Consider the following 11,751-nt stretch of genomic DNA (forward strand, 5'->3'; position numbering starts at 1 on the left):
TAAAATACGTTAAACACACACAGTGAACGTCTGCAAACAGAAATGTTACTCCCCCAACATGGCGGATCCGTTCCACAGCTCGTGCGTGGTGACGCTTGTGTGCAGATTCTCTTGTTTTTCTAGAGGAAATGCTCTGTGTAAAGCTGGGTTTAGCCTAGAGTGTGGTCATGAGACATATCTCTGGGTTCTGTCTTTAAAAAAGAAAAAACTGGGGACAAATACACATCAAAAACGTTCTCATCCTAACATGATCTTGTAAAGTGGACCAGGAAGTTGTAATGCATCCAGGTGCTGCTCCACACCTGTCACATGTCTGCCAGGAGGTGTCATTAAACAGGCTCTATGCCGATTTTGCACATGGATGATGTCTGTTCGTTTCCTTGAAAGAATTTTAATCGCCCCCTATGAAATTAGCTAAATTTAATTTATTTCTTTGGGACAAAATATAAAAACCCCAAAGGTGTCACTGCTGTGCCAGTCAGGCTGTCTTTGGTTGGGTTTAGAACTAAATGTAAAGCTGCAGTGTTTAGAAGAGGCAGGTAAAAGTACAGATTTATTCATGGGAAATGTGGGAGCTAGGATTTTAATAAACACAAAGTGAGGATATAACTTTTGATATATAGACTTTCCAACTTTGATTTTCACCTCTCATGTTTTCATTTAAAATAGCTGGAAAAGTGTTTGTATTCCTCTGTCTGAGGGGAAAATCTACATTTTATTGGCCTGATTGTCAAGGACAAAGTAAGTCCGTCCAAGCACAGTTCAGTCTACACTCTAATCAAGCTTTCCTGAATCTTCCCTTGTTCTTTTACAGGAACCTGTGCTGTTTTTCCATTTCCAGCCCACTAACACATAATTAGCTGTTTTCATAGACGATCTTCTGGGTTTTGGTGCACATGCAGTGTTAGTTGATAAGATGAAAAGAATGATGAAACAGGTTTACGGATTGTATTTTCTGAATTGAAATGCATGTAGAGATGAGATTTTTCCTGAGCCTGAACTCAGAGCAAGACCCCCCCAATTGGCCTTCCTGTGTTTCTACTGGTGGTTTTCCTCTCTACTGTCTCCTTGTGCAGCTCAGAATGGAGGATTGAATCAAAGAGAAGATTTGATGCATTCTGATGGTTTCATTAGTTAGGTAATTATTTTTTAAGAACTCGTTTATATGATCAATTATTAATTGGACTAATGTGGATCATATAATGAATTTAATTGTATTATAGTTTAGCTACAATGAACTTGAGTGAATTGGACTGTATTTTTAAAGTTCCTTGAGTTAACTTTGTTGTGAATTGGCACTAAAAACAAATAAAGCTGACTTGAACTGAAGATCTTATTTCAGTAACTGAGATATGAAGAAATAAAAGATAAAAATGGTAAATGTGTGCACAACCATGACATCCACTATACGACTTTGTGGCATGGGAAGCAGTTTGCAATGATGATCTTTGAATAATAATCAACTAATAATCAACATATTAATAATAATCATAATCTGGCTCGGAACAAGCTGAACCAAATACCATTCTTTGCACAAAGATAAATTGTTTTACAAAGAAAATGAAAGAAAAAATTATTTGCTGTGTAAAGTGTATAAAAAAAATAAAAGGAGAAAAAAAAGAAAAGAAAGAAATTGGTTTCTGGACCTTATAAACATTTTATTCACAATCGGACACAGAAAACGTATCAAATGTTGAAAGTTAGAAATTTTACCATTTAAAAAAATAAAGTTGATGTGTGAAAAGGTGGCAACCAGAAAACATGTCTGGGAACCGAGGAGAATGTTTGACCTTTGTGAGAGGCATGTTGTCCCATGCTTGTCCGATTCTTCGGGGATCACAGCTGCTCAACAGTTCATGATGCACCACGTGTTTCCAGCTGGTTAACGTTCAGCAGGTCTGTCCAACAGCCATGCTGGTGTAGTAGATAAAGTTTAGCATCGTCTTGCTGAGAGCGTAAATTTGAAAAACAGTAACTCAGTTGACAATAAATTCTACGTATGTCCTGTAGGGGGCGGCAAAGTCTGCAGGTGCTTTTAATATAATGCATTTTCTCAGAAGAAGAAGACGTGACGGGGAACTTCCGCTTCCCGGTTCTACAGCTGAGTTACCAAAACACGTACGACCGACACAGAAGCGATGGCGGAGAAAGGCACAGCCAAAGCAGCGCAAACAGCGGCAGAGAAACAGCTTCTTCTCCGCAGACAGCAGCTCGACTACTTTAAGAAAAATGCGGAGCGGCTCCGCACGCGGAACCTGCTGACCGGACTGTGTATCGGCGCGTTTGTGGCCGGCGTGTGTATCCTTCACAGGTCCTTCAGACTGATGGACATCATCACTACATCGCATGTAGTGATATATTTATATATATATATATATATATATATATATATATATATGTATATATATATATATATATATATATATGTGTGTGTGTGTGTGTGTGTGTGTGTGTGTGTGTGTGTGTGTGTGTGTGTGTTTATACAGACAGCATTAATGAGGCTTCACATAGTTGCTAGTTACTCATGCCATGTAAGCAAGTCAGATGTCAAAGAATCATTTCCAGGTTGATCAGTTTAAATATGATGAACTGCATTTTACCGTATTTGTTTTTTTAATATAGTTTCTTTTTTAATAACAGGATGTTGGACACTTCACTGAGCTGCATTATATCATGTGTTGGCTGCGTTTTTTCTCTGCTCCTTTTATTTCTTTTGAACAATTCAACATCAGACGAGAAAGATTTGCAGTGATGCTGGAAGTGTAAGTTATGTCAAATCATGCTCCTTACACACACACACACACATATATAAACAATGTGTTGATAAATATTATTTAACATTCCTGTGACACAGTATTCTGATTTGAGAGATTGGATCCAACAAATAAAAGCTGCAGACAGAAGGGAGCTGGAAATGATTTGAGATCAAGATTAAATCTGTCAGGTCTTCTTGTTTAATCACTATCAAACTAAAGTAACGGCCCCACACAGACCAGACGTCTCTGCAGGAGGACAGAACCCAACAGAAGTTTTTCCTCTGCAGGTCTTTGGTTAACCACAGTCGCTTCTAAATATGCTAGATAAATAGAAGTGGCCTGATTTGATCATTCAAACACACAAATTCCCAGCATCACTGCAGCTTGAGGCCAATTTGATTCTGATTTTCTTAAAGAGAAATAAATTTACTTTCATCCCAGAGAAGAAACCACATCCAACATGAATGTCATAACCCGGCTCGGCGATCGTCTGATCGGCTTTTTTAGGGTTCCGATCCATTTCTGATATCTGAAATTGGATATCGGCCGATACCGATATTTTCTGATACTAGATCTGTTTATGTGAAATTAAATAACAGACTATGTCTGTAGCAGCTACACAATATTAAAATCAAAGGGTAGGCATAATTTAGCTTATTTAACAGTCAGTGTCCATGAGAACATGCTGAAATGGAAGTAGGATGTATGTGAATAATCTGGGAGCACTAGACAGTCTGACAGCGTTACAGACAGATTGTGGTCCGCAGTTTCGGCTCCGAGGACTCGTTTCTGCTAAACCTCTGATCACAGAAGCTGCTTTTCAGTCTGGCCGGATCATTTTCATGAAGCCGATTTTTATCAGCTTTAAGTTCAGTTTGCAGGCGCTACAAACGGGACTGTGTAGCTCCGCAGAGGCTCGATGCACACCTCTTCCAGACCTCACGTGCACCCCTGCTACGCAGACGGTTATATGGAGTCTTTTGTGATTGGTCAGTTTGGGATCACGTGTTGCCAGATTTCTGTATCTTGCTGAATTTGTATGGAAACCAAGATTAAAACTAATTTTGGCAACCTAATAAAACCTATAAAGGAGATGAGGTATTACACTTTAGAGGAACATAAATTTGAGAATCATCTGTGTAGCATATGGAAAATAATTCTTTTTTTCTTTTTTTTTTTTTTTGCAATAAATAAAGTTTACATATATTTAAACAGGCTGTTACGTCCCTAAGGCAGTTTCAGGAGAAGAAGGGACTAACACAACTCCAGAAGATGCTAATGAGAAGACAGTCTTAAGTTTATGTTACCTTTAATGTGTGTATGGCAGTTAAAATGCAGAAAGGCCAATACCGTCAAGGAGAGCCAAAGACAACATAACACAACATCCCTGACTGAAAACAGAAAAAACTTACCTAACCACAAAAACAAAAGAATACAAACCTACTTCTGAGCTACCCGAACTTCAACATAAACATGGCAGCTTTCCCCTACCAGGCCAATCAAAATCAAGATGGCCGAAACCTTAAGGTTACCAGAAGGAAGTGAATTGGAGGAGGGCACAAGGGTTCAAGGCCAGATCAGTCAGTCGTCTGACTGATCAAAACACTGATAGACACTTAAAGTGTGATAACATTGCATCCATGTGACTCGTGTCTCAGCTGTTCACAGCTACTGACTTCTGTGAGGTGCAATGTTTTCCTTTAACCAGTGTTTGTCTAGTTGGCTACACCATCCTGTCGGTCAAACAGGAGCGAATCGTGGAGGAGCTGGATGAAGAAGCTAGGATCCACGTCATCAGAGGACCACGGACTGGTGCCAACTCCTGATCATTAACCTTTTTGGACTTGTTGCCATCTGGACCCTCTTTAGAGGGTTTGGCTCAGATTGCTGGTGTCATCTCACAGTGCATATGTGGATATTACTTTTTTATTGCCTTTTTATTTGCTGTAAATTATATAAAAACATGTAAGGTGGAAATAAAAGAAGTTTTAAAAAGCCTTCAGCTAAGTGTTTGTACACTCCCTCCCAAAAGTACTAGAACAGTGAGACCAGGTTCTTTATTTTTCCTGTAGGCTGCAAACATTTGACATCAAAAGATAAAAATAAAACAATCCAGATTTCAGCTTTTATTTCCAGCTTCTTACATTGAACTAAGTAGAAAAAATTACTTGTAACAAAACACAAAATTCTTAGCTGAGCAGAAGTATTGGAACATGTGACTGACGTGTTTGTTGATGCCCAGATGTGTCATATGAAATAGAGCTGAATGTCTGCTTACACAGCCAGCATGGCCATGTGGCCTCACCTGTGTTTACCCATATGGGTTGGTTCTGACTGAATTTTAAGCCCATGAGGGACCCATATTTCTAAAGAAAAAATGTAAATTTTCCCTGTTTTTGCCCACTAAGCCCACCTATATCCCATATTGTGCTCATACAGCCATCCCACAGGGGTTTCACATATAGACCCCATGTGACTGAAACCACATGGGACCTGCAAAGTTTGCAGGTCGAAGTCCATGCAAATAATAATAATGTATAATAAAACAGAAAAATACCAGCTGCTATACCTGTAAAAAAAAGCATATAACCTTAATATTGAAATTATAGAACAAACCCAAGATATGCCAGGAAGAATCATTGTATTCAGGATGCAATTATACAATAAGAAAGCTGCATTGGTATCAGTATGTATGCTCCCAATCCAAGAAATTCTATGATTCACTCACTACGTTTAGATCCCACAGGAGCTGATTTAATGCTGTTTGGAATCATGAAAAAAAAGGACCGTCATAAATGAAGCAAAAATCTGCATCAGCAGATCTGATCGGGGGCTAGTAGACATCTGGTGTGTGGCCAGTCCTACTGTATGTGGTTTTCCCACCTTTCGGCTTGCTATAAATCCTGGTCTGGAAATGATTTTGTCTTTGCCACTAAGAACATTTTCTCTAATATTATAAATTACTCCCTATTGCTAATGACTATCATGAATCACAAGGCGTCTTCTGCATAGTATCAATTGACAACACTTCAGCTTGTGGGACCAGATGTGTGTCAGATATTAGGATGAGAAGTAGATAGAGAAGCCCCCAAGCACCGGGCCACCAGCAGCCGTCCCGGAGCACAGAACCAGGCAGGCCACCACAAGGAGGACCAACCACCCACCAATAAGAAGGCAGGAGAAGGCAGCAGTCAGAGCCGAGGGCAGCAGCTTTTCAATGTTTCCCTCTTCCAACATATTGTTTAACATATATCTAACAAATTGCTGCTGTCGGGCAAAAACCTCCTAATGTGTTTTATAAAGAAAATATATATTTATTTCAGGGCATTTCATCTTTTTTGGGGACGTCTAGTGTGGATTTCTTGGTATATTTACATCACTGAGATTTCAGACAAAACAAGGAAAATTTGTAAATAATCATACAATTAAATATAAGTATTAAATGCTGTTATAGAAGTGTTGATAGCTTCATGTTCCCAAACAGCTGCTGATAATCTGTATAACTACATCATAAACTAACTGATAACGAGACTTACTCAATGTTTTTAATATGAAATCTAATCAGTGAAGGACAGACTCTACTGATCCATCACTGATCTGTTTTACTGTCTAACTTCAAACTTCTTATCAAATATGTGTTTGTACATCTGAGTGTGTTTCCAGTGATGTGAAGCAGAGTAGTTATGTGGAGCATTTACTAAGTAAAGGTTCTTCATTGTTGCTGCTTTACTGAGATAAACAACCATGCTGCAGTTACTGTCAGACTCCTGAAGGTGGAAGCAGAGGAACATTTACCTCTTATTCTTTATCAGAAAAACAATGGCAGCAGTCAAGCAGCAGCAATGAAGAGTGTTTACTTGTGGATGAGCTGCAGAGATTCCAGCAGTGTTTCTAAACTCCTGGTGTTGTTATTAACAGCAGGGAGAAGCAGCTGATAGATGAGCCCAGTGGCTTTCAGTCGTTTTAAGGCCTCTTGTAACAGAAGAAGTTCCTTCTCTGACTGCAGGCTCTGAGCCCAAAGGATGTGTTGCTGTTCTTCTCCAGGACACCACAGCCGTAAACCGAGCAGCTTGGAATATCCTGGTACTGCACTGGTTCTCCACCCACCCACAACCAGCCATCACCATGGAAACGCAGGCCTGTCCACACCTAGCAACATTTAGCAGAGACCCATATAAACACAGAGGATGAGCTGCTCAACAACACCAACACCGTGGAGAAAAGTGGCCCACCTCATCAGTGGTCGCCTGCTGTGCTTCCTCTCGTGCGTAGTCATGATCATCTTCAGTGATCAGGGTGGCCAAGTCGTAGCTGGGCTTCCAGGACACAGAGTCTGGATTCTTTGAGCCCTTTCCCCCCAGAGACCTGCAGTGGTCTAACGCCTCCTCCCACGTCTTGTTCTCCGTCACCAGAACCAGATTGTCATCATAACACAGGAAATTATATTTCTCCTGACACTCGTTATTCTGCTATTGACCATTATTCCACCTCACAACACAGAGTTCAGTTTGTGGGTTATTTGGTTCTGTAAGAAACAGGAGAAGAGAACAGATGTGGATGTTCTGATTACAATTTTCTAAAACTAAGAAAAAATCTTTTTTCCAGCTCCATGAAGGCCATCATACATGTAACAAGGTTTGTTAACAGATTTTAGCTGAAATTGTAAATAAATGGCGGGAAAAATCTTTGCTTAGATGGACACATCTTGTTTTTATCCAATTTCTCTCTTTGAAACTCTCCTATTTTTAATGTTTCATCTTCTATGTCAAGCTGTTTGAGTGATCTTATACTGCCCAGCAGCGTCCTAAACCTGCTCTATACCACGTTTTCATCCAGCATGCATTTGTTTTACACGTGTTACATGCTAGCAAAGAGGTATAAACACAGGGGCCGTTTTGAATGTGCACCGTGGTGGATTCAGCACAGAAACACAAGAAGACATTACCAGAGGAAGAGGGGAAAAGAAAGAGAGAAAAGGAAAGAACAGGAGTCAAGATAAGACTGTCTTTTACTAGCTGGAGAAATCTCACAGTGCAGGTAAGATGGATGCTGAATTAGCTGTTGGTAAAGGGAACATCACAGAAAATTGCAAAAGTTCTCTAGTGCATCTTTAAAAACGTAATTTCTGTTTGATCATCACGCACATTTCAAAGAAAAATGACTGAGTGAAGCATGAATATTAACATGATCTGACAAAAATAAACAAGTGGAATCTGCAGAATCATTTTGAATTTATTAAACTAAAATCCTGAAAACTTTCACATCATTAAATCAGTTCTGCTCACCATTATGTCCCCATTTGAAGTAGGTTGCATTCTCTCCACTGCTGGACCATTTCCATGGACTGTTCTCATCCTCTCGGTACAATCCGATCCAGCTCTTGTCATTAGCAATCAGCTGATTCTCGTCTTCATTTCTGATAGTGACTAGATCAGTGTGGTTCTTTCTGCAGAAAGACTGAGCTTCGTTCCAGGTCTTTTCTAGATGATACTGTATAAAGCTGGTTTTTCTGAGCCTTGATTGCTGCCCACAGACAGGAAGGACGAGCAGCAGGAAGAAGATGCAAATGTTCCTCATCATGTTTTTACTGAAGTATTTCCCTAAACCTGCAGTCACATTCAAACATTTATTTAACAATTCAAAGAAATTTACATCATCATATTACAAAAAACATGTTTAAAAAAATGGTTCTCACAAATTAAAAGGTTTAAAATCATCGAGGAACATAAAGGCAAAATATGTAAAAGGCTGATTCTAGGAGCAATGATCTAGATTTTATGGAATAATCATTTTCAAAAGTATTTCAAACTGATCACACACTGATTTTTTTGTGTGTTCAAACAAACAAATAAAAACCTCCTGCTGCTCCATCAGCCTCAACAATCCAGACCTGTTTACAGAAGTACTCACCTCAGTGTGGAAGACAGCTTTCCAGCTCTGCTTCAGGTAATGATGCTTCTCTGTCAGAGCGCTCAGTAAAAAGACGCCACTGTCCAATCACAGCACAGCACCAAACCTACCTGGATATGCAAAGTAACCTTCAACCTTCACTATGCTGGAGGTCACCATCCTGCCTCTGTTTCTCCCCACTGAGTTCAGATTTGCATCTCTTCTTTAGTCCTTTCATTCCAGCTGGAGCCTCACACTGTGTCATTGTGTCTCCTGCATCACTTATATCAGTTCGTTTTTTTCACCCTCACTGGGGAAGATTCAAATATCCAGCAGTTCAAATAAAAACAGTCCCATGCCTAGAAAAGACTAACTACACATGTAGAGAAACATACAGAAACAAGAGATAAATGATAATAAGGACCAACTGCTCCTGCATCTTCCAGCCAAAACCATCTCTCCATGTTGGTGGGGGCTGCTGGGAAAATAATTACAGGAAATACAACAGAAAGCGCTCTCTGGAGGGAATGACTGCACATGTCAACGATGCTATTTAAGAACTCTTGAGCACAAAACTGTTACACAATGATTGAGTTTTGTCTAATAAACTGGATGAAATCCATGTTTCGTTGTAGGAGTGTTGATGGTGATGGAACAAGAGAAAGACACATGCATGTTGGAGGCTGTTCCATGTGTTAGGTAGGGAACTGTTTTATTTCTGTTTTAAATATTGTTTTGTAATTTTGTTTGTGTAATATGTTGTATGTTTTGATATTTAAAATCAAGCTTTTTGATAATAGATACTTTGCACAGTGACTGTATCGTGATGTTAGAGGCGGTGTGGTGACTGTTGCTTCTGTTTGTCCATTTAGGTGCCATATTATACAAACACATTTCTACCTATTTTCTGTACTGGTTCTTTTTCTTTGTGCCATATTTTCACTATTTGGCTAATAAGTGGCTTCTGTAAATATATCTCAAGCCCACTTTTGATTTATTCTTTCTCTAGCCACAATTAAATATTACTGATAATAAACAAAAGAAATTAAACCAAGGCTCCACAAAGACAAAGAAAAACTGCATTTGGACTTCTGTGTGTCTGTTATACTGGTTTCATATTTTTATGGGAATTTTCTTAAAATGTCCTCATAAAATGTCCTATAGCATTTCGGTCAAAGGTCCTCTGAACCTGGACCTTGTCTCCACCAGGAAATGTGTGTCTGCAAAGTTGAAAGATGTGTGTCTGCAAAGGGAATATTAGGAATATTCCCTAATAAATTCAGATTAAATTGTAATGTCTTTTTATTAAAAATATTACTCCTAATTGCTAAGAAAAGGATTACCATCTCCTGGTTAAAGCTTCAGCTCCCCACCATTACTCATTGACAGAACAAATTCCAAGAAGTATTCTATATGGAACAAATAACAGCGGGATTACAGATGAAAACGGAATCATTTACCTTTCAACTTGAACTGCTGTACTCACCTGCACTTAGGATAGACATCTCTTTTCATTATAATGCTGACTGTAATTATGTCTATGTATATATGTATGTATGTATGTGTGTGTGTGTGTGTCTATATATATATATATACCTACATATACCTACCTATCTGTCTGTCTATCTGTCTGTCTGCCTGCCTATCTATCTATCTATCTATCTATCTATCTATCTATCTATCTATCTATCTATCTATCTATCTATCTATCTATCTATCTATCTATCTATCTATCTAGCATGCAACTTTCTGTCTTTTAAAACATTAAAAATATTAAACTTTTTCTAGAAATCTTTTATGTTGAATTCAGTTAACTTAATGCTTGCATTTAATCAATTTCAAAATCTACCTCCTTCCACAAAACATCATGAAGAGACATCATTCAAGTAATTTGGTTATTGAACTAATGTTCAGGTCTTTATTATGTTCACTGGTTTGGACAAAAGTCACATTCAAATGATTCTGCATGTAGGATTTTATTTGATGAAACATTTGGGTTTTCATTTTTCTGTGTTAGATTTATCTTGTGTTGTTCCTCCATCGTTTTAGATCGCTGATAACCATCTCACACAAGGAGGTTGTTCCACATTATTAAGACTGCCCCAGTTTCCATGCAATCTAAAGGAGGATTTGGAACTGGATTTGGAAACAGGTAAAATGTTCAAGAACCAGGGATTTGCACGACTAGTCGACTAATCGATTAGTCGAAACGACTCACAAAGTCAACGGCTTTTCTTTAAAGTTGACTTTTTGTTTGGAGGAGTTGTGTGTCATTGTGCAGAAATGGTGGTGTTTACTGCGCTGTGTCACAAGAACCGCGTGGCCTTTTTAAAGGTGAATTTATACTTGCATGGCGTCTGCATCTGCGTCACCACCATAGGTGCCTCGTAGGTCCGCAGAGGCTCGACGCGCAACTCTTCCAGACCTGACGTGCACCCCTGCTACGCAGATGGTTACGCAGAGGTACTCCCTTGTGATTGGTCAGTTAAGGATCACGTGTTGCCGAAAATCTGGAAATTCTCACTGAAAAACTTCCTGTTTAACGGTAAATGTTTTGTTTCCAGCTTTAGCAATAAACACCAGACAGCTCTGGTAGTTCTGGCAGAGTCCCGTGTCTGCTTTAGCATTGCAGGGTAGAGAAGGGAGCTAAGACTTAGGCTAGCTCCTGCTTCACCCTGGAGGAATCACCTCTCCTCCGCCTCCTGACCTCAGTGTGGAAGCAAAAAGTTTATAGCTGTTTCTATTGGAGTTTTTACCGAAAGTGGAACAAAAAGACCAGATGGAAAGACAGGCAAAATAGCTGGTTTTGCCGTTGCTGAACACTCCTGTGGGTGCGGTGTTTAGCTCATGTAGCATAGCAGGCGCTAGCCTATAAAAAGCAGCCAACCCAGGTTTATTCTTGATGTCTCCCTGACCCACTTTCTTATATACCTATATCGACTAAACATTTTTGAAAGGTCGACTTCAAAAATCATCTAAAATGCTCATCCCCATTAAGAATCAATTCTCTTTTCAGACATGATCTGGCTATTATCTCCTATGTAATGCAAAAATTACAACAGGTCAACATGTTCACTCTTTACAGCCTGTTTAATGTTTTGACACT

At 39.2% G+C, this 11,751-nt stretch overlaps 1 protein-coding gene and 1 long non-coding RNA gene across 2 annotated transcripts; one reads left to right on the forward strand and one right to left on the reverse strand.

The window, feature by feature from the left end:
- Positions 1-2,068: 2,068 nt before the first annotated feature.
- LOC121634655 (cytochrome c oxidase assembly factor 3 homolog, mitochondrial) lies at positions 2,069-4,753 on the forward strand. Its single transcript, XM_041977482.1, has 2 exons — positions 2,069-2,298; positions 4,476-4,753. Exons 1-2 carry the CDS (start codon positions 2,139-2,141, stop codon positions 4,580-4,582), a joined length of 267 nt encoding a protein of 88 aa, XP_041833416.1. The 5' UTR covers positions 2,069-2,138; the 3' UTR covers positions 4,583-4,753.
- Positions 4,754-4,869: 116 nt separating this feature from the next.
- LOC121634660 lies at positions 4,870-8,695 on the reverse strand. Its single transcript, XR_006009269.1, has 4 exons — positions 8,667-8,695; positions 8,042-8,362; positions 6,989-7,281; positions 4,870-6,905 (listed from the first exon to the last, which is right to left on the reverse strand). It is a non-coding gene; the product is annotated as an uncharacterized LOC121634660 (long non-coding RNA).
- Between the last annotated feature and the right edge of the window lie 3,056 nt (positions 8,696-11,751).

The sequence above is a fragment of the Melanotaenia boesemani genome, chromosome 2, assembly GCF_017639745.1.
Source record: "Melanotaenia boesemani isolate fMelBoe1 chromosome 2, fMelBoe1.pri, whole genome shotgun sequence".
Classification (NCBI taxonomy): Eukaryota; Metazoa; Chordata; class Actinopteri; order Atheriniformes; family Melanotaeniidae; genus Melanotaenia; species Melanotaenia boesemani.

What these genes read in the sequence shown, in the direction of transcription:
- LOC121634655 (XM_041977482.1), top strand. Translation starts at nt 2,139, where the DNA reads ATGGCGGAGAAAGGCACAGCCAAAGCAGCGCAAACAGCGGCAGAGAAA. An exon ending in CGCGTTTGTGGCCGGCGTGT is followed by an intron (nt 2,299 to 4,475) that starts GTATCCTTCACA and finishes GTGTTTGTCTAG; the next exon opens with TTGGCTACACCATCCTGTCG.